At 35.2% G+C, this 22,970-nt stretch overlaps 1 protein-coding gene across 7 annotated transcripts in view; it reads right to left on the reverse strand.

Moving 5' to 3' along the window:
- The window catches only part of CTNNA3 (catenin alpha 3), a 1,688,099-nt gene that overhangs the window by 1,595,596 nt on the left and 69,533 nt on the right, over positions 1-22,970 (reverse strand). For all 7 annotated transcript variants that reach the window (XM_077894689.1, XM_077894690.1, XM_077894691.1 and 4 more), the window contains exon 3: positions 14,163-14,355. In XM_077894689.1, coding sequence (XP_077750815.1) covers positions 14,163-14,355 — 193 coding nt within the window. The remainder of the gene's footprint in view (positions 1-14,162; positions 14,356-22,970) is intronic.

Genomic DNA, 22,970 nt, shown 5'->3' on the forward strand with positions numbered 1-22,970 from the left:
CACTTGTACAAGAACCCTTATCTTACATTCCACTTCTAGGGAACCCAACCTACCTATATAGACTCTAACCAACTCCCTTCTTGGATATTTGCAATACAACTTAGCATTTGAAAAGCATTGACTGAGAAATCCTCTGGTAAAAAACCTTGTTTAAAAATTTTAATCCAGAGTTCTATAAATTTATTTAGCTGCTTTTTCTCCCAGAAGAGCTCTTAGCATCTCCAGCAGTACTACTTTTCAAGGAGCACAGTTTGAAGCTGTACTAGAGCATTATACTCAAGCAATTCCAAAGACACTTGGAGGGATAAGACTGTCATATATTAAATGACAGCAAAAACAAAGGGAATACATAGGTACAATTACCAGCCAACAAGTATTTCTTAAATATAATATCATGAAAGGAGTCCCAACTCTGCCAACTAACTGGGTGACCTCAGGCAAGTCATATTCTCTTTCTAAATTTAAGTCTCCTCAATTACACAATAAAATAATAATAATAGCTACTTTACAGGGTTATAGTGAAGAATAATGTTTGTGTCCATTACTATAATCAATGCTTTACACACCGTACCTCATTAAGACACATAGACACTAATATTATTATAGTTGTTGTTTGCTATCATCATCACTATTAGGAAGGCACTGTGGAAACCTAACCTGTCTTCTATATAATAATGCCAGGTACATCATCCCAAAGCACAGACCTAGTCCTGTCATTGTCTTGACAGTGTCTTTGTCACTTGTCAAAAATTTTCTTTGGTGCTGCAGCATCCTTATCTTGCTATGCAAGGACCTCCAAGGTCTACTACAAATCTACCATTACAAATTGATTTCCCATTTTGCTTTCCATGCATTCCATGCATTCCATGCAATGATCAGGCTCTGAGGAATTCCAACATCAGATGACCATTTAGAAAAAGAACCAAAAGGAGATAAAGAAGAAGTAGCCAAAGAGATTAAGAGAGGAAGTTAGAACTGTATGGTTCTCCATTATTCAGGGAAATAGAGTATTTTAGAAAGAAGAAAATAATCAACTGTCTCATATGTGCTAAGAGTTCTAGTCAGATGACAGTAGAGAGATAAAAGTTTGTAAAGGGCTTGTGAAAGAAGATGTTGAGTTCATTTTATACATAAGGGTAAGGTAATACCTAAATAGCCAAGCGAAACTACCTACTAAATGGTTAGAGCCATGGTGTTGACTGCAATGTGTATCACTTCTCACTGGGAAAGAAGGAAGTGGAATGTCAACTTGTGTGTTGAATATCACACATTCTCAAGGATAATCATTCTTTGTGGGAGTGAGTTGAGCATGATTACCATGTATTAATGTAGAAAAATGATTGAAAAGCATTCCGAGTGCTTTTGGCAGTAGAGCTTTATATGAGAAAAGTTGTCAACAAAGCTGTTATTTTTTTTTAATTTATTTTTTATTGGTGTTCAATTTACTAACATACAGAATAACACCCAGTGCCCGTCACCCATTCACTCCCACCCCCCGCCCTCCTCCCCTTCTACCACCCCTAGTTTGTTTCCCAGAGTTAGCAGTTACGTTCTGTCTCCCTTTCTGATATTTCCCACACATTTCTTCTCCCTTCCCTTATATTCCCTTTCACTATTATTTATATTCCCCAAATGAATGAGAACATATAATGTTTGTCCTTCTCCGACTGACTTACTTCACTCAGCATAATACCCTCCAGTTCCATCCACGTTGAAGCAAATGGTGGGTATTTGTCATTTCTAATAGCTGAGTAATATTCCATTGTATACATAAACCACATCTTCTTTATCCATTCATCTTTCGTTGGACACCGAGGCTCCTTCCACAGTTTGGCTATCGTGGCCATTGCTGCTATAAACATCGGGGTGCAGGTGTCCCGGCGTTTCATTGCATTTGTATCTTTGGGGTAAATCCCCAACAGTGCAATTGCTGGGTCGTAGGGCAGGTATATTTTTAACTGTTTGAGGAACCTCCACACAGTTTTCCAGAGTGGCTGCACCAGTTCACATTCCCACCAACAGTGTAAGAGGGTTCCCTTTTCTCCGCATCCTCTCCAACATTTGTTGTTTCCTGCCCTGTTAATTTTCCCCATTCTCACTGGTGTGAGGTGGTATCTCATTGTAGTTTTGATTTGTATTTCCCTGATGGCAAGTGATGCAGAACATTTTCTCATATGCATGTTGGCCATGTCTATGTCTTCCTCTGTGAGATTTCTGTTCATGTCTTTTGCCCATTTCATGATTGGATTGTTTGTTTCTTTGGTGTTGAGTTTAATAAGTTCTTTATAGATCTTGGAAACTAGCCAACAAAGCAGTTATAATTAAAGTCCTGAGAATGATAAGCCCAAGGAAAGGAGATTAGAGGGGACAGAGGACCAAGACTAATACTTAAGAAAAATCAGTTAGGAGACAAGAGGAAAAGAAAGTAAATGAGGGAAGAAAACGGGGGTGTAGAGAATAACAGAATTTAGTATGTAACAACCTGAAAAAGAAAGAGAAAACAACTAATAAGCCAACCAAAGCAGAAGAACAGAAAAGGTAAACAGGAGTAGAAGTTTAAAAAGAGAGTTAACTAAATGAAATGGAATTGTTTTTAGTATAGTTGACATACTGTGCTACATTACTCTCAGGCGTACAACATAGTGATTCAACATGCATTATGCTATGCTCATCAAAAGTGCACACCACAAATGTAGCTCACCACATCTGCCACCATACAATGCTACTACAATACCACCAACTTTAATCTCCATGACTTATTCATTCCTTATCTAGAAGCCTGTACCTCCCACTCCCCTCATCCATTTTGCTCATTCCCCACCCCCATCCCTCTGGCAACCATCAGTTTGTTCTCTGTATTTATAGGTCTGATTGTTATATTTGTTTTTGTTTATTCATTTTGTTTTTTAAATGCCTCTCTCAGTCTGACTTATTTCACTTAGCATAACACCCCCTAGGTCCATCAGGAAATGGCATTTTTTTTATTTATTTTTTATTGGTGTTCAATTTACTAACATACAGAGGAAATGGCATTTTTATTAGATATTTGCCAATCATCAAGCAGGGGCGAGCTAATGTGTTCGTGATGAAAGAACCAGTGAAAAGGAATATGAATGAACAGACTAGAGAAAGAAAAGACAACTATAGAAGAAAAGTCTCTTAAAAGAAGAGAAGACATAAATGAGGATCCAGGTAAAATTGGAAAGTTTTAAAAAGTAAAAAGGACTACTTCTTTTGAAACTGAAGAAGGAGATGAGAAGAGTCAAGAACAGAAAATCTAAAAATTCTTGTTCCTGACCCTGAGAAACTTCCAACAGCTTAATGCACTCTTTAACACTAAAATATGCCACAAAATAATAATGTTCAGACCTATCACCTATAAGGATAAACTTTAGATCACTTGTCAGCATTACACTCACCTTTACACACAGAGTGATGCCATGAGAGTGGTTCCATCTCTCCAGCCAAGAAGGAAAACAAAGCCATGGCTAATATATGCATCACACCTTTGATTTCAAACTCTTTACCAGCTAAGATTTCAGTACATACTTTAGTTTCTAGGACTCCTCACTTATAAATCAATCTGTTCACATGCATTAAATAAATCTTCACTCCTATCTCTGAATTATACATCAGAGTAAATGGTATGTGGTTTACAGAATACCTCTCACTTTCAAAACTTACATTGTAGTTATCTTCTCAAATCATCCTGTCCATATGCCCCAGGCCCATATCTAGTGACTGAAAGTGAGATGGCTTCACACACAGATCAAGTACTTCCCAACTGCCTACACAATACTTCAAGTTGGGTGACACTGAGGAGTTTGCTGAGGATATCAATTGCACTATAAGAAAATCCTGCTGCAGATTTTTCAAGTGAACACTAAGGGATGCCATGTTGAGTGTGTTCCAGCAATTAGTAGTTTACAAGCAATGTAGCTAATTAGCTCATCAGTCTTCAATGGAAGTGTTTCCATAAACATTCTGCCAGCTACAAGACACCATGCATGCATGTTAAAATGTGTTAGAACAAGAGTTCATCATCCCCTTTCAAATGAAGAATGAACTGCATATCCTCAAGCACAATGTATTTCGTAGAAAGATTATTGTATTTGTGACTTTATGCTTATCTAAGAACACTCTTGAGATATAATAACAGTTAAATATATACAGCATCAACATAGCAATAGATGGAAATAATGAGGCAGCAGCTGTTGCCTTTGAAACCATATATAGGCTGTGAGTAATTGGTGGTAAATACCAAACATTTTATCTAAGTCCTAACTGCAATGTGGTTGAGCAAAGTAGATGGAGCTGACCTGTTACTTAGGGACAGTTAACTAAAAATGAACTGCTATTTTCTCTTATAAATATACGTTCAATACAGCTGAGTTTTAAGAGAGAAGATGGTTCAACACAGGTGACCCAAAATGACACCATTAAATTTTTTAAATCTCTGTTTTCCCTAAGACACATTTTTCCCTTATACACAAATAAAAATGCATAAAATAATCAGGGAGGCAATAGGTAACATTTTCAAGGTTCAATATTGGAAATTCTATAATAGCATTTGTTGTTTAAGTAAGTACCCAAGTACACTGATAGGAAGATTTATTACACTTCTAAGATACCATTTTCCAGGAATAATCGTTTCTAGAAGTAATCGTTTTCTCTGACTAATATGGATGATAGTAAATCTTGATTTCTAATTCCTGCTAGAAAAAAAAGTCTATAAACCTGGGGTCTTACAAATGAAGATGAAGAACTATGGAAATGTAAAAAGAGGGATAAATTTTTTAAATAACCTGAATACATGTATTATGTACGTGGCAAGCATGTGCATTTTTCAATACTAATGTTTACTTCTCACCAGGGAGAGGACAGTCCCCCAGCCATTAGCCATATTACCTACCCTGCTAGAAATACTCATGAGCCATGCAAACTGAGGCAAGTTGTCAGCTGCTCCTGGCCTAAGCTTTACAAACATACAGTTGGGAGGCTCCTGCATTAGTAGACTAAATAGCATAGCATTTCTTTTAGTATAAAATGTCATGCTCCGTATTTGGGAAGGAGAGCTATAGTTAGAGGGCCCTAATGGATTCAAAAATCTCCTCATTAATCTTCCTAGCCCTCCCCTGGCTCAAAGTAGCCTTGGTGGAGGCTCACAATTAAAAATAGATGGGGAAGTATTCTAGCAGAGGCAGGATTCCAACAAATTTGCAAGCCCTCTCCCACTTGACATACACCAACATGAGGCCGACAGTACATGTTTCCAATTGCTGGCTCTGGTATTAATAACTGCCAAGACTGCTGGTGTGAAACTGCACATTCCAAATAATTCATACCAAAGTGTATGGAGGTTTCATTAGTGCTATGGTACATATGTGTAGGCATCTTGTCTTGTCTGGGCATTATACAAAAATGCTGAACCTTAATCTTTCTCTGAACATTCTTGAAATCTCAATTATCCCTTTATACATTGAGAATGATATATTTTTATATTTATTTTACAATTGACCCTTGAGCAACATAGGTTTGACCTGAGTGGGTCCACTTCTATGTGGATGTTTTTATATACAGCACTGCAAATATATTTTCTCTTCCTTATGATTTTCTTAATAACATTTTCCTCTCTCTAATTTACTTTATTGTAAAACTACAGTATATAATATGTATAATATATGAAATATATGTTAATCAGCTGTTTATGTTACCAGTAAGGCTTCTGGTCAACACTAGACTATTAATAGTTAAGTTCTAGGGGAGTCAAAAGTTATACAGGGATTTTGAACCACATGGGGATCAGGATCCCTAACTCCTGTATTATTCAAGGTCAACAATATGTTATTAGGAATCTAACATTGTATAATTATTAATAAAGCAGATAGTGTCTGCATGAGAAAACTATTAACATTATGTCTAAATGTTCAAAGGAAAAAGAATCTGATAACCTTTAAGAATTAAAAGTAAGTCTGTTTACTTGTTTACTACCTGTCTTCCCACTAAAATATACGTCAGCTCTATGAGGGCAAGCTTTGTCTGCCTAGTTCACTTCTGTGAGCCTAACGGAGAATGGAGCCTGGCCTATACAAAGATTTCAATAAAAATTTAAATTTTTTTAAATAAAAGAGAAAGAAATGCAAGACTCTGAAAAAAGACAGGCTAGACATAGACCAAATCTTCCTCTCAATTTTATATGTACTCACCTATCCTCCTATGGGAGAGATTCCTCTTTCCCAACTTAATGGTAAAACAAAGGAAAAGGGAGATTTAGAGTCACTATTTTATTGCTCCTTCACATGTGCTTCGACAGCTCTTAAGACATACCATTACAGTGGCATTTACCAGACATTATTTCAACTGTTTACATGTCTACTTACCCCAATAGACTATCTCTATATTCACAGGGCCCAAAATACAACCAAATACAGATATCAAATTTTTAACCAAAGTAGGTAAATATCAGGCAAATGTTGTAAATATTAACAAATGTTTACAAATAAATAAAGGGCATAAGAGACTAAATATGGTTTCTCTTGTAATTGTCTCTCTCTCTTAACTATACCTCAGTGAAATACTGACTATTCACTTCCTTTCTACAATCCTTCTCTCTATTTTATTCAAAATTGGAACAAACTCTGAACCAGGTTTATTTAATATGTCACATAATTTGTGTCCTTTTCCTTTTTTTATCAAAGCACTGAAGAAAACACAAAAGAGTATTTTTTTCACTTGCAATTCAAATCTATAATTCCATCTAATTTTTTTTTTTTTACAACTGAAAGCAAAATCTAAAACCAGGATGGGGGATCCCTGGGTGGCACAGCAGTTTGGCGCCTGCCTTTGGCCCAGGGCGCGATCCTGGAGACCCGGGATCAAGTACCACGTCGGGCTCCCGGTGCATGGAGCCTGCTTCTCCCTCTGCCTGTGTCTCTGCCTCTCTCTCTCTCTCTGTGACTATCATAAATAAAAAAATAAAATAAAATAAAATAAAACCAGGATGATTGAGGAGCCTACCCTCTGTAGGGAACTCACAGTACCACTAAGTTACGTGTAAAGTAAACTTCAATTAAGTTTCCTCCACAACTTTAAATTTAACTGACAAATCTTTAAGACTTTTGCTAAATCCATATCACTAGTTATCTTCTTTTCCAAACAGCAAACTAAAGAATGTTTATGAATAGAAAGAATATATATACACATAAAGACATATTTTTGCATCTGTTATAATTCCCTGTTCTTTGCAATTTCATGTATGAACAGCAAATGCCACATACTGTATCATATCACTTTTGTAAAATTAGTTTCTCACAATAAGCCAAATAAAGTAATCTTATCATCATAAGAAATCCCAAAGAAACAGGCCATGTGTGTTTGCATGTGTCAAATGTTTCTTTTCTTTTTAAAAATAACCATCCAAATGTTTCATTTCAGAGATAATACCTGAAAAAGTACCAATCTAAAAAAAATCAACTGCATTTCTATACATTAACAACACTAGAAATATAATTGATTTGAGTCCAGAAACATACCCACATATATATGGAACTTTGGCATTTAACAAAAGTGACATCCAAACTGTTTTTCAAAGTAGTTGTACCAATTTACACTCCACCAAGCAATGTATAAAAGATCTTGTTACTTCAAAGTCTTTCTAACATGTCAGATTTTTAAATTTCTGCCAACTGAATTGCATAAAATGATACCTCTTTTGCATATCTCTGATCACCAGTGAAGCTGAATGTCTCTTTACATTTTCACTGTTTATTCCTCTGTAAAATTCTTTTTATATCAATTTTATTTTGCTTATTGATTTGTGTTCTTTTGATTATCCCTTATTGTCAATATTTTCCTCAGTTGTGTCTTTTCATGTTCTTTAAGAATTTTTTGATATAAAAAAGTTCTTAATTTTGATAGAATACATTAGTCTTTTCTTTACAGCTTTTTGTTTCATATTTAATAAACTCTATTACATACCCAAGGCCTTAAAATATTCATCCTATTTTTAATGAGTTTTTAATATTTGTTTTTGATATTTGTATCCTAAAAATGCACCTGGTGATGACTTTCTGGTTATGATTATGAGAAAGCAAATGGTAGAAAGATTGAATAAGACAGAAGTCAAAAGAATATGGCAGCTAAGAGAAGGGAATAGTTTTTCCCTCCTTCAGAAAGTCAGGGAGACAAAACTGGAGCTCTGAGTCCGCCTAGGAGGAAATCCAAAATATCTCATACTTTCAATTCAGATTTCTGAGGTGCTACACCCAAGAATAACAGCTAGCCAAAACTAGGCCAACCTTTAAAAATTAATTCTACAATCTGTCATACAAAACGCCCAGCATCCAATCAAAAAGTATCCAAGATACCAGGAAACAAAATGAGGTACTTGAAAAAGCAAAAGAACAGACAATAGAAACAAACCCATAAGGATGCTTGGGTGACTTAGTGGTTGAGTGTCTGCCTTCGGCTCAGGGAATGATCCTGGGTCTGGGGATCAAGTCCCACACTGGGCTTCCTGCAGGGATCCTGCTTATCCCTTTGCCTACATCTCTGCCTCTGTGTGTGTGTGTCTCATGAATAAATAAATAAAATCTTTTAAAAAAAAGAGGGCAGCCTGGGTGGCTCAGCAGTTTAGCACCGCCTTCAGTCCAGGGCCTGATCTTGGAGACCCGGGATCCAGTCCCACGTCAGGCTCCCTACATGGAGCCTGCTTCTCCCTCTGCCTGTGTCTCTGCCTCTCTCTCTCTCTCTCTCTCTCTGTGGGTCTCTCATGAATAAATAAATAAAAATCTTTTAAAAAAATAAAAATAAAATAAATAAAAATTTTAGAAGTCTATAAGAGAGCCATATATCTGTATAGAGAAATTAACTATAATTGAAATGTTCAAGAGAAATAATGGCAAGATGAAAACTTCAGCAGGGAATTGGAATTTGGAAAGAAGTTAGACAAATGAAAGCTATTTCTGTTTCCATAGAAATGAAAACTATTTTTTAAAAACAAATGAAAATTCAAAAATTAAAAATGTACAGCAAGTAATGTGAAAAGTTCACTGGATAGACTTACAAACAGATTGGAAGAGCAGGGGGAAAGTATCCTAAATTTAAACATATATGTAAAAGGGGTGTCTGGATGGCACAGCTGGTTGAGCACCCTTCTCTTGGTTTCCCTCTGGTTATGATCTCATGGTCATGAAATTGAGCCCCACGTCCAGCTCTCTGCTCAGCAGAGTCCACTTGAAATTTTCTCTCCTCCTCTGCCCCTCCTTCTACTCATGCTCCCTTTTTTTCTCTCTCTAAAGTAAATAAATCTTTAATAAATAAATAAATACAAATAGATAGATATAAAATTTAAATCTTTAAAGTATTTTACAATATCACAAAAATGAATACATGTTTTTGAATCAGAAGACTCTTTACTATTAAAATGTCAGTTCAGCACAAATTGATATATACATCCAATTTAATCCCAATAAAAATCCCAGCAGGCTTTCTTGAAAATTAAGAAGCTGGTTCAAAAATTTCTATGGAAGTGCAAGGGATCTAGAATTACAAAATCAAGATAATTTTTATTTTAACATTTACTCTGAGGTACAATAATCAAGACAACATGTTATTTGTATAAGGGCAGACATACAAATCAATGAACAGAACAGAGTTCCTAAGTAGACAGATAATGGTCAAGTGATTTTCGAAAAAGGTGCAAAAGAAATTCAATTGAGAAAGAATAATTTTTTTCAATAGCTATACTGATACAATTAAACTTCTATTGCATCCACATAATACTGAATCAAACGAATTCCCATATGAAAAAGAAAATGAATCATGAACCCTAACTCACACCATTCATAAAAATTTATTTCTAGGTAGATTGTAATGGCAAAACAATAAAGACTGTAGATGATTTCATACGAGAAGATATTCATTTCATATGAAATCATATGAGATTATCTTGATTTACAATAGGCAAAGTTTTTTTAAGTTTTTTTTTTAACAGAACAGAAAAATCTCTTTCCATAAAGGAATAAGATAATTAACTGGAATTTTTCAAAATTGCTTCTAAATATCAAAAATGCTTAATATAATGAAAGAGTGAAGACATTTTTAATAACCGCAACTAACAAAAGACTCACATCTAGAACACACAAAAAGTCACTAGAGAAATAAAAATTAAAACTACAATATAAAACCACTACATACACTTGAATCAAAAACACTAACACTTACTAACACCAAGTTAGCTAGAATGTAGAGAGCAACTGGAATTCTTATACATTAGTGATGAGAATGTCAGTTGGAAAATCCACTTTGGAAAACTGTTTGGTAAAAATCTATTAAAGCTGAGTGTATACCTTATGAACTAGAAATTTCATCCTAAGTGTAGCCCAGCATAATGTACATTCACACACCAAAAGTAATGCACAAATAAGTACACAGCAGCACTACTTATTAAGGCCAAAAACTGAAAAAAAAAACTCAACTATCCATCAATCTAACATGGATAAATAAATTATGATCTATTCATCAATGAAATTAATGAACTACTATATGTTGAGATCTCACAAGTGTAACATTGAGCAAAAGAAATCAAACTCAAGGGATAGCAAACTATATGATCCTACTTACGTAAAGTCAAAAGAATCAAAAAATGAACCTATGTAAGAACCTAGGATAATTGTTACCTTTGAGGTGAGGAAGTAGTAACTGGTTGGAGGCACAAGGGGTGCTTTAAGGATTCTGATAAGTTTCTATTACTTGATCTGGGTGGAGATTACATTGTGTGTTTACAATGTGAAACCATATTGAGTTGTTCACAATAATGTATGCATTTTCCTATATTTCTTATTCTCAGTAAACCATTAAAAAGCTTTAAATATAACCAACTGTGTGACTTAGAAGCAATGTCTATACATTGCAGGGGTACACAAGAGGCTATAGGAAGGTAGCATATATGCTATAGACAAAACATGTAGTCCAAACATTATAAACAATTCTTAGCTAATTCCTAGCTAACTGTTATGTGAATATTCTAAAACCACTTAAATAAAATACTTTAATACTTTGCCATTCTATAGATGTAAATATAGGGGTAAGCTGTAGGATCATGAGGGAAAGATAAATAATCACTATGTGGGCCACCTTTGCTGCATCTCTACAGGTCTGCCCACTTATGACCTTTGCTTTCACCATCCTCCCTAATACTATCCATGCCCTTATCTTCCATAGGCAAATTCTTTAGGTAATTAAATGCTCACATTATTTATCATTTCAAGTCTCTAACTACAGCCAAAAAATTCAGTAAACAGAATAAAACAGAATCCTGTTATAATGCTACATAAATTACAGTCTTCAGTAGAAGAAATTTTCTAAATTAGTGTCAAATTCTCCTTGAAAATAAGTCAATGAATATATAAATAAAAATATACTTCTACCTCCAATATATTTTCACTTTCCCAAATACTTTGAACTTATTTTTTGCTCTTCATTAGTCCTTCATATTATGCCACTGGACAAAGCCCTTAAAAAAAAAAAAAGGCAGGAAACTAAAATATGTTTCTAGTATCAAAGAGTTACTTGAATCAGAATTCATTCTCCTGATACTTCAACCCTACCACAGAGCTAAAATTCCTTCCAAGTTTTTCGAAACAGTGCTCTCACTGTTACTATCTCTGCTATCCATAGGATAAGCATTGGCCATTCCCCAAATTCCAGAACCATTTGCCATTTCACTGCTTTCCTCCCACACTCAAGTGGCAGTAGTTCAATTTGGCAGTTTGTCAAAAAGAATCAGAGTATAAAGCACTTGGTGATTTTTAACCAAATGTATTTGTTGTGTATACAGCATATGCCATATATATCACATAATACGATTTCACACATTATAATAGAACACAGTGAAGGATGTACTGCATAATCCTAGAATCAAAACATATTTCTCTTTGAGACCTTCTCTTTAAAATAATTTTCTTTTATTGAGCCAAAAACTGTTAACTTACTTTTTTTAGAGATATATCGTTTCACGACAACTTATGCTATTACTGTTCTCTGCTAAGAATGACCAATGTCTTACATATTATCGGTAGTTTATAAAAACTATGTTTTCAAATACACTACATTATGTGACCAAAACAATACCAGAATAGCGTTTATATTCCTTACCAAAAGACTCAGAAAAAAAAAAAACATAAAAGATAATATGTCATGAATGCAAAGATAAGGGCACCTGGGTGGCTCAGTGGTTAAGCATTTGCCTTCAGCTTGGGTCACCATCCCCAGGTCCTGGAATAGAGCCCCAAAGTCTGCTTCTCCTTCTGCCCCTTCCCCTGCTTATATTCTCATTCCCCCTCTCTTTCTCTCTCTCTCAAATAAATAGATAAAATCTTTTTTAAAAATAAATGCAAAGATAAAATCATTACATAATTTTATAATATAAAGTGACAAAATGATGCTCCATTTTTTATTTATTTAAAAAAATTTATCAGGTGGTTGTTATGATATGTTATGTATCAGGTATTGCTCATCAAATAACACCTGGTATTTGCCACCTTCAAGGAATTTAGAATCTAGATTTACCGACCAAGTAAATCAAAGTGTGGTGTAAATCCTATGAAAGAGATACTCAGAGTCTGCAGGAACACAGAAGAGGGACATCTAAATCAGCATTATGAGGTCAGTATGCAATTCCTGGAAAAGACCTGGGTTGAGTTCTGTTGAAATGAACGATTGGCTGATTGAAAGGGAATAGCTGGTAACAGAGGTGCAGAGGCATAAGACAACATGGGCCATTTAAGATACTTCAAGTTCTTGTTTGTAGGAAAGTTTGAAAGGGGGACAGAATCAGAAAATGAGAAAGGAGAGAATGATAGAAGACCAATTATGAAATGCTGAGGGACCTAGGTTTAAAAGTCTGAACTTGATCCAGAAAGACAGTCCCTCTAATCCTTCAAAAGCTATTTTAAAAGGATTTTAAGCATAGAAGTAAAATGAGCATATTTTCATTTTTAAAAGATATATTTGGCTTTGGTATAAGTTAAGGCTAATGCAGTAATCCTGAATTCAGGAGGCAACATCAGTAATGGAGAAGAGGGAAATTTCTGAGAGACAAAAGGAGACAGAATTTGTTAAACTTAGAGACTAACTGGAAGACAGGGTGAAATGATAAATGAAGGGTCTACACTGACGTGATGACTATGTGGATGATAGTACCAGGACAGAGAGGATAGGACAAAGAATGGGTCTAAGGTAGCAGGGAGGAGTGATGAATTCATGTGAAATTATCTCAGGCATTATGGTTTTTTTAATATTTTCTGAAGAGTCTCAGTAAAATATAAATCACATATAAAGTTTATATATAACAAAAATAACTCCCCTACATTTGACCTAAAGTTTATTAAAGGAAATATATTCATTTTCATTATTTAATTAACAAACAATTCATGATTTTCATAAAGTTACGTTGGGAAGGGAAATATCCAAACACACCAAGTCTCTTCACAAAGCTGAACAGGACATATTTAAGTTTTCTTATCCTCTCAAAATAGTTCCTTGCAGCAAGCTCATACAAAAATAGGGCAGTTCTTTTAAAAACAGACTGCAATGAGACTTACATTCATTAGAAAACTGTTGTTATTACCTAAGTAAATACATCAAAAGGTAAAAAGTACATGTTCACTTTATAATATCAACATAGCAACAATTTGATTTATGCATAGGTTTTGCAAAGCATGTCTTTTTAAGTTTAGGAATTCTAAATCTCTAGAATATAAAAACAAAATGTACTCCTAAGTGGCCAGGTTCATAATTTATTATTTCCAACTATTAACTAGGAATTTTATAATTTATTTATGTGTGGGAAAATACACCTTCAGCTTCATTAGTCATTTCTCATTATATTCTATGACAAAACAGGATACACTTCTCTTTGTTTATTATGGGTAGACTGTGGCACATGATGGAGAGAAGGTGGCCTACAGGGAAAGAACTGGGAGTAGTACTCTTGAGCCGTGGAGCTAATGAGCCATTCCGCCTCCCACAGCGAGCTCCTCAGAGCTCTACAAAAGACTAATAAACTCAAGTCAACAAAAACAAAACACTCACAAATCTAATTCCATAACTAACACCCTAAGGATATACAGTTTGCTCCCAACCAGAATTAGTGTACTCACTTTCTTTGCGTACTTCCTCAAGTGCAGAAGCAAGTTCTTCCTTTAAAACTGTAGCTTCCTGGGCAATCTTCTCTCCCTTGTCTAATAAATTCCAAGTTGCTTCCTCCACAGAAGCTAGAAGGACTCTGGCTCTTTTTGAACGTCCTTTTTTCCTGTTGGAAGGATTCTGGGGACAATTGACAAGTGTAGTAACCTAAAATTGGAAAAATATAAGCCATTCATCAGACAAATTGTGAGAACACAGTCCTGGGACATCACAGCCCAAAACAGAAGGAAGTATTTCATAGTAACATGATTTATTCCTGGTACTACTGGTACGCCCTCCTAAATCAAGTCAAGGCACCAACAGCAATATTATCAGCCACTATGGAACTTCCAATAAAGATAAAAAGGAAAGAAGGAAGAAGGTGGGAAAGGAGAAAGGGAGGACATGAGGAAAGAAGAGGCACAGGGATGGAAACTTATCAAATTTACTACTAAAACAGGTAAATATATTACATATATTTTATATGTATGTATAAATATTTGTATATAATAATTATTTATATCACTTTGTAGCCTATAGTCCGTATTAAGAGGGAGGCAAAATAATCCTAATTAAGTCAGTAAGTATTAGTCTATTTAGGGTGAGTATAAAGATTATCAATGTTGAGGGGGTACAGTACCATTCTGAAACATGAAACACTTATTACCTATCTCAGAGGGACAAAACCCAAATCATTACTATGACCTACATATTGGCCTTTTGTAATCTCTCTTATCTGTCTCCTCCACTCTCCCCTAATTCAGGAGGTCTCTCAAACAGGTCTTGTTCTGAGTTTCGCATCAAGAAGATTTTCTTGACAACCCATCCCCACTTTCTCTGTCTCTTCATTCCACTTTACATTTCCTCAAAACACTTACCAAACCTGATATTTTTTGTTTATATGTTTATTTCATGCTTCTAATACTAAAATGTAAACTTCATGAAAGCAGAAAGTGTGTTTTTTTTCTCCAACACCCATAACAACACACAAAGTAGATGTCCAATATTTATTATGTAAATGGATTAATGAATGGGGTAATTGAAAAGAGGGCCTTTTTAATCTCTATATTTTGAATTGTCTGAATATGAGCATTATTAGTTTTGTAAATTCATTTAAAATAATAATAAACTAATAATAAGAGCAATATTTAGAGATAGAAATTAAGCACCTGGGGTGCCTGCGTGGCTCAGTCAGTTGAGTGTCCAACTCTTGATTTCACTCAGGTCATGATCTCAGGGGCATGAGATCACGCTCTGCATCAGGCTCCACAATCAGCAAGGAGTCTGCTTGTCCCTCTCCCTCTAATCCTTCTCCCACTCATGCTCTCTCTCTCTCAAATAAATAAATAAAATCTTAAAAAAAAAAAAAAGAAATAGAAGAAGAAATTAAGCATCTATATTTGGAAACTAAACCTCATACAAAATTACACTGTAAAAAACATCCACTTCTTAATTACACCTTGGATCCCAATCATAAATTTTATTAACATTTTTATAAGCAAATCTGGAAGATCTCTATTGCAGAGGAAGAAAAAAACCCTGTATCCAGTATTTAAAATGGAAGCCGTGAAACTCCTAGGGAAAGCTAGAATCCTACATATCATCAAGTAGCCAAAGCATTTTATAACAATCATGCACCACATGTTTGACAATGGACTATACATAACCTTTCCTGCTCTGTAGGCCCTAAAGGTTTGGCTTGTTTATTGCTTATAGAGCACAACATATTTGTTTACTTGTGTATATGGATCCAGTTTTTTAATTAGGAACTGAGAAAGAACTTACAAGCTATGGGGGAAATACACAGTTGAAAATAATTTTTGAATTATTTGAATTCTCCTCCTCCATCCACTAGACCCTTTGCTTTACTCTAATTTGCTTTATTCTCATGTTCACAACCCAGAGTGCAATGCCTTGTAGCAAGTCTTTGTTCCCTTTTTTGGAAAAGAACAATCATATTATCCTATAAAACTGTGTGAATGTTAAATACGTAAAATGTCTTGTAAAATGCACAACATGACACAAATATTGGTTGACATTTAATGTTCATTTTCTAGTCCATTCCCCTCATGAATCAAAAAATGTTATGAGATCCTTGTCCTGGGGCTACCCTCGTGTTGCTCTTGGGGTCCTCTGTGCTAAATGTGATGAAGTCAGTTAACAGAGCACATCCTATATGTTTTACAAGCAGTGAAATAGGGCCATGTGTCTTTATTATGTATTAAATAAAGATGATAATATGCCTGATTTATTCATGGGTTTTCACATACTCCAAAAGGCAAATATCTCACTATTGTCAGTCTAATTTATATATTAAGAGCTAAAAGATATTTGTTCAGATTAAGACAAATTATAGTACCTAGTTTAAAATCTTTGTTTAAAATGAATAATAAGTATCATTGTCTAAATGTTCCTTCAAAATGTATTTTAAGTGCCACAATTCATGATGCTTCCCACTGAACATTCCTCTCTTATTGTTCAGATCTTCCATGCGCCAAATGTTTTCCATAGAATAGCCTGAGCTTTGAAATTAAAATGAGCATTCCAGAAATGTTTTGTTCCTTATAATAAATGCCAAAGCAGAAATGTGAAAAGAACATTGTATAAGAATATTGTGCTTCCATCGAAATAAGTGCAACTGCAACCTGCAAGTTATTCACATTTATAAATCATTTCTACCTATGTCTTCTGAAATACCCCAATATCGTTATTTAATATTGATTAAAGTCAAGTGACACTTTCAATGATTCACTTTATTTCAGAAAATAAAGGTGGCATGGTAATCCTGTGAGGGGAAAAAAGAAAACTAAACCTTTTTTCCCTCCCCCCACCCCTGCCAAATTACCTACAGGATCTAACCAATTCCCTTCAGTGACTGTGACTCAGGATAACAGATGACTTTCACCAAAGGTTAGGGGTGCATTTGTTATCTGAAAAAGTCTCTCATCTCTTGGAGGAATATCAGCAATCAGTAAAAATTAGATTTCAGGTTATTCTGTAAAATAACTCCCATTTCCTCATTTCTTTTTTAGTATAAAATCAGTTATATTTTCATAAGCAACACAAAAACTTTAGTTGGCATTTACAGTAAAGATGATTCTAATGTAAGTCCAAGCCTATGTCTTGCTAACCTTTCTTTTTGTCACTAATGTACAACCCTCCCCTTCTTCTCTTTCTCAGACCTTAGAGGATTCCTCTAATTTGGAAAATTTTTGGCTCTTTTTTTTTAAGATTTTATTTATTTATTTATTCATGAGAGACACAGAGAGAGAGAGAGAGGCAGAAACACAGGCAGAGGGAGAAGTAGGCTCCATGCAGGGAGCCCAACGCGGGACTCAATCCCAGGTCTCCAGGACCAGGCCCTGGGCTGAAGGTGGCACTGAACCGCTGAGCCACCTGGGCTGCCCAAGTTTTTGGCTTTTAAAGAGCCTGGTTCACTCACTTGTCTTTAGTCTGTCAGTCTGAGCTAGGCTATGGACACATCTTCACACATACATACAGGAATGAGCTCCCCTACTGAAATGGTCCTACATTGGATACTTCAAATAATCTGAAAAGAAGAAATGCTCTGTTTTATTAATTCTGTGGATTTATTTTTTTTATTTAAATTCAATTTGCCAACATACAGTATATCATTAGTTTCAGTTGTAGTTTTCAATAATTCATCAGTACTCATTACATAATGTGCTCCCCTTAATGCCCATCACCCAGTTACCCTATTACCCCCACTCACCTCCCATCAGCAACCCTCAATTCTGCACATTTAAATTCCATAAAACCAGATATATTTTTAATGTCATGTAATATATGTATACTAAAACCTATAATACAAAAAAAAAGGGTTTTCTAATCTTTTCTAATTCAGGTGTGCTTTTCTAGATGCTCCAAAGATACTGAAAATTAAACTGAGATGATTAGTGAACCAAGCCATCAACTGTCATTATATAGAGCAAGTCTGGTGCATAATAGGAGCATTGCAGAATAGGGGCATGAGGCTTAACTTACTTTGATTTGTTGCATTAGTACAACAATTTAATATTTCAAATGCTAGCTTTGTAGAAAGTCTTCTCTAAATGCCAATATGGGTTAATACATTTATATTCTATAACCATGTTCTTTCTCAATCTACTTTTTTAAATTCTACCATCATTGTAGTATAAAAAGGCCATGTTAACAGCCATCTTATTCTTATTTATTAGCTAAAACACTGAATTTTAACCTTCTTCCAATAAATAGTTCACAGGAATTTTCAGAGCTACTTTTGCTTCCTTGAGTTAATTTTAATGTGTGAAATAAAATATAAGGCATTTAAGTCACATTAATTAGCTAAAAACTTCAAAGTTCTGAAAGAAAGTAGAAGGTAGAAAAATAAAATTGTCTATAGACAGTAGTCTACAGTAAAACCAGAAATGTTTTAAAGTAAAAGTATCATCTACTCTTTGGAGGAGAGGGACCCTTCTTCAAGTTATTGATAATTTCAACTGTTATTTATTTCCTTCCAAAAACAACCTTCACTGTGTTAACAAAAGTACTGTGGAAGATTGAAGTATTGAGAACTCAGCAAATGTATACCACTCAATTGACATTTAACACTCACCCTATACCAACTACATTCTTCTTTTACATCATCTTAGGCCAATAAACACTTACTTAGCACATGTTATGTTCAAAACAATATCCTAGACATTTAGAAAATAAAGATGAGTATGCTCCGAGAGATACACAACTAGCTGCAATATAAAAAGCAGAATGATAACTACTTAGACTTATAAGTACAAAGAAAGTGTTAGAGATGGCAACCATTCACAAGGATTAAGTAGGGCTTCCAAGAAGAGCCTTTAAGAACAGTTTTCTACAGGACAAATAGCAGGGAAAGAGAACCAAGTGAAGGGAACCACAGGCAAAGGGGCTGAGATTGAAATTATTTTTGTTTGAGTGGCAGATAATCAAGTTTGGCAGACTATGGGGTCAAAACTGTCCTCCTCCATTTATATTTCTTATCTCAGGGACTGACACCTCTAAACTGAGGCAAAAATTCAGAGGTCATCTGAGCTACTCCCTCTTATCCTCCTCTCTAGGTACTTTAAACTATCTCTTTAAAAGCTTTAGTTTCCATCACCTCCTCTTTGGCCAGGGCCACTGCTTCTCATGGGGCTTTCCAGATTACTCCTCTGGCCTATACTCCTTCCATGCTATCTTCATGACACAGAAGCAGCACCTCAATTTCAGTCTTATCCTTCACTCTATCATTACAAAAAGTATATGCATCGATTCTGGCCCTCATCATGTGCCTCAACTCATCCCACACTTCCATAGAGCTATCATTCTACAATGCAAATCTGAAATGCTTGCATCAGTTTAAAACCCTCCAATGGTTCCCAGCTGCCCATAAGATTAAGTTTAAAGCATGATTTGGATAAAGTCTAAAGCATGGTTTATGAGGCAATTTATGATCTCATAAACTTCTGAGTTTAAACTTCTCATTTAGACTTCTGTCTAAATTCACTTCCATCTTCCATTTGTGGAGTTTTCCCACAAACCACTTGTTAAGCCCAGAACAAGAAATGTTTGGCATAGTCAGCCTGAAACATCCCTCCCACCCCACCCCACCCCACCCCACCCTATGTATCTCTCACATCACTCATTATAACATTTTGTAATTAGCTGTTATCATACCACCTCCCCAGCTTTACCATGAACTCGATAAGGGCAGCAACCATGACTGCCTCATCCTAAAAACCCGGAGCTAGTATACTGCAAATAATAAATAAGTAGTGGTTTACTTAATGAAAAGTGAATGAAACTCTAGATTTTAGAGACCTTAAACCAAGATCCGTAATGTTGAATGATTTGTTCAGTTGCAAAGACAGCTGATAGCTAAGTCAAAATTAAAATTTAATTTCAGCAATAGCACATGGTAGTTTTCATCAAAAGGAATTCCTTAATGCAGGATATTTTGTCATTTCCCATGTGTACTATTATAGGAAAGCATGTCTCCATTCCCATAGCTTATTTGAAGTCTGATCAGTTCAAAGTGATCTAGAATCAAGTATATACTTATATTGAGCCTTTTCTAGCCAAAAAGAAAAAAAAAACACAGTTCACATAGTTCATTTTCAAACTATAAGTAAAAAAAGAACAGGCACACTATTTTTATTACTGATTTTCATTTTTTTAACATTTATTTTTTTAAAAGACTCGTTTATTTATTTGAGAGAGAAAGAGAACATGTATGCATGTGAGTGCAATGTGAAGGGGTCAGAAGGAGAGGGAGAAAAAGTCTTAAGCAGACTCTGGGGACTCCATCTCATGACCCTGAGATCATGACCCTGAGATCACGATCTGAGCCAAAGCCAAGCGCCAGTCACGTAACCAACTGTGCCATCCAGGTATCCTACTGATTTTCACTTTTTAATCCTTATATTGGTTTGCCAGGCCTGCTGTATAAAGTACTAGAGAGTGGGGTGGCTTAAACAACAAAATTTATTTTCTCAGTATTCCGGAGATTGGAAGTTCAAGATCAAGGTGTCCACAGGGTTAGTGACAAAGTAAGCCTTTCTTACTGGCTTGCACTCTTCTCATTACCTTCTCACTGTGACATAGCTTTTTTCTGTGTGCATGCATCCCTGGTATCTCTCTCTGTATGTCCTAATCTCCTTTTATAAGGACACCAATCATCCTGGATTAGGGCCCACCCTAAACACCTCATTTTAATTTAATTACCTCCTTAAAGGCCAAATCTCCGAATACAGTCACAATCTGAGGTGCTAAGGACCAGGACTTCAACAAATGAATTTGAGAGGGATACAATTCAGCCTATAATAAGTGTCACCATTAATGACACAAAAAGTATAAAACAACCATCATCTTTTAAAACATAATTTAGGGTTTTGTTTGTTTGTTAGATTAACAACACTGCTAGCCAAGCTATTACTTGGAGCTACTGAGGGATGATAACAAAACACATGTGGATCCCTCTCCAATTCTCCCAGCCCTCTGGGCCATGCAGATGGCATAACAAAGCAAAGAGATTTACATGTCCAACACGAACAGCTGTAGCTAAATGTTCTAATCCAGGAAGTATACTTATTCCTAGAAAAAAATATGAGCTTAAATACAACCAGGAAAAGACCACACGTTGACACTAATATCAAATATTAGTTTCCTCCAGTATTTACTTAGCTACTTGCCACCCAAAAACAAAACAAAACAAATCTGGACTCCACATTTCATTTATTCAACAAATGTTGGTGCACCTGCACTGAACCGGGACAATATGTCAGTGAGCCTCATCCTACTGAGGAGAGACAGAGAATAAACAAATACGTACATAATTGTGTAACATGATACTGAGCATTGATCTGTGCTAAAAAGAAAGTAAAGAAGGGCAAGAGAACAGATATGTGATAAGGAAGGGCTAGTTAGAGGTAGTATCAGAGAAGGCCTCTCTGATCTGGTAAAAATGACACAGGGGAATAAGATATCTGAATATCCAAAGGAACATTTTCCAAACAGGAAAGACAAGTACAAAGGCTCCAAAATGGAAGTTTGACTATCGTGTTCCAAGAGCAGCAGCAAGGCCAGAGTACTTAAACAGCAGAATCAGAGCATAAGAGATGAGGGCAGGCTGGCACTGAGGCACCAAATTGTATGGGCCTTGGAGATCACCATCCACTCTAAATTCTATTCTTGTAAAAAAAGAAAATAATAATAATAATAATAATAATAATAATAATAATAATAAATTCTATTCTTGTGATTAGGAGCTATTCAAGGCTTTACAACAGGAAAGGAACAAGATCTGACCTAAAATTTAAAAGGATCATTCTGTCTGCTCTAAAGAATAGATGACAGATTAGACAGGGACCAAGGATGAGGGGTGAGAAATGGAGAAGGAAAAGCAGTTCAGAGGCTATTACAGTATCCCAAGTGGAGACTACCTTAGGGAGCACTCATTGGTGGATGAGTTGAGAAGTAGCAGAATTCTGGTAAATCTGGCAAGACAACAAGGCTTGCTAATAGATTGGTTATGGGTTAAAAAGAAACAGAGAATCACAAATGACTCTGTGGCATATGACCTGAACAGCTGGGTACATGCAGATACTGTTTACTTAAGGAGATATGAGAAGGAAGAAAAATCAAGAGCTGAACTTTGGGCATTAAGATTAAGATTGCCTATTAGAGTTGTTTATTTAGAAACTAATATACAATTCTTGAGTTGAGAATGATAAGGGCTGGAAGCATGTTTATTATAACTTACATTTTCATTGTAATTATTTACATATAAATGGTTTACTGGTCTTACTACAATCTCAAAGATGTCTGAGAACAGTATTTTTTTTTAAATCATGAGACTAGATGATATCTTCCAAAAACAAAGTACAACTAGAGTAATTGCAGGACTAATCTTTGGGCACCCCAACCTGTAGAGTTAGTATTTTTAGTAAATCCAACCATTAACCTATTAATCACAGGATATGTGGCTTTTGCCATTTTGGATGTGACTATTACTTAGAAAAGATACTTGTTTTATACAGAGCAATAAGTCAAAGACAAATTTAGGCTTCAGTAAAAAAAAAAAAAAATGTAATCATACAGTGTCCTTTATAACAAACAAATGTTTCCAAAATTGTGGTGAAAAACTATCAAGATATTGAATTAAGCAAACTAAGGAAAAATTATATTCATGTTGCTATTTATACCTAAATCAAGCATTAAACCTTTTGGTGAGTCAATAGTGAAGTACTGATTTAAAGAAGTGATAAGCAAGGAAAAAGAAAGGA

The sequence above is a fragment of the Canis aureus genome, chromosome 4 (assembly GCF_053574225.1).
Source record: "Canis aureus isolate CA01 chromosome 4, VMU_Caureus_v.1.0, whole genome shotgun sequence".
Classification (NCBI taxonomy): domain Eukaryota; kingdom Metazoa; phylum Chordata; class Mammalia; order Carnivora; family Canidae; genus Canis; species Canis aureus.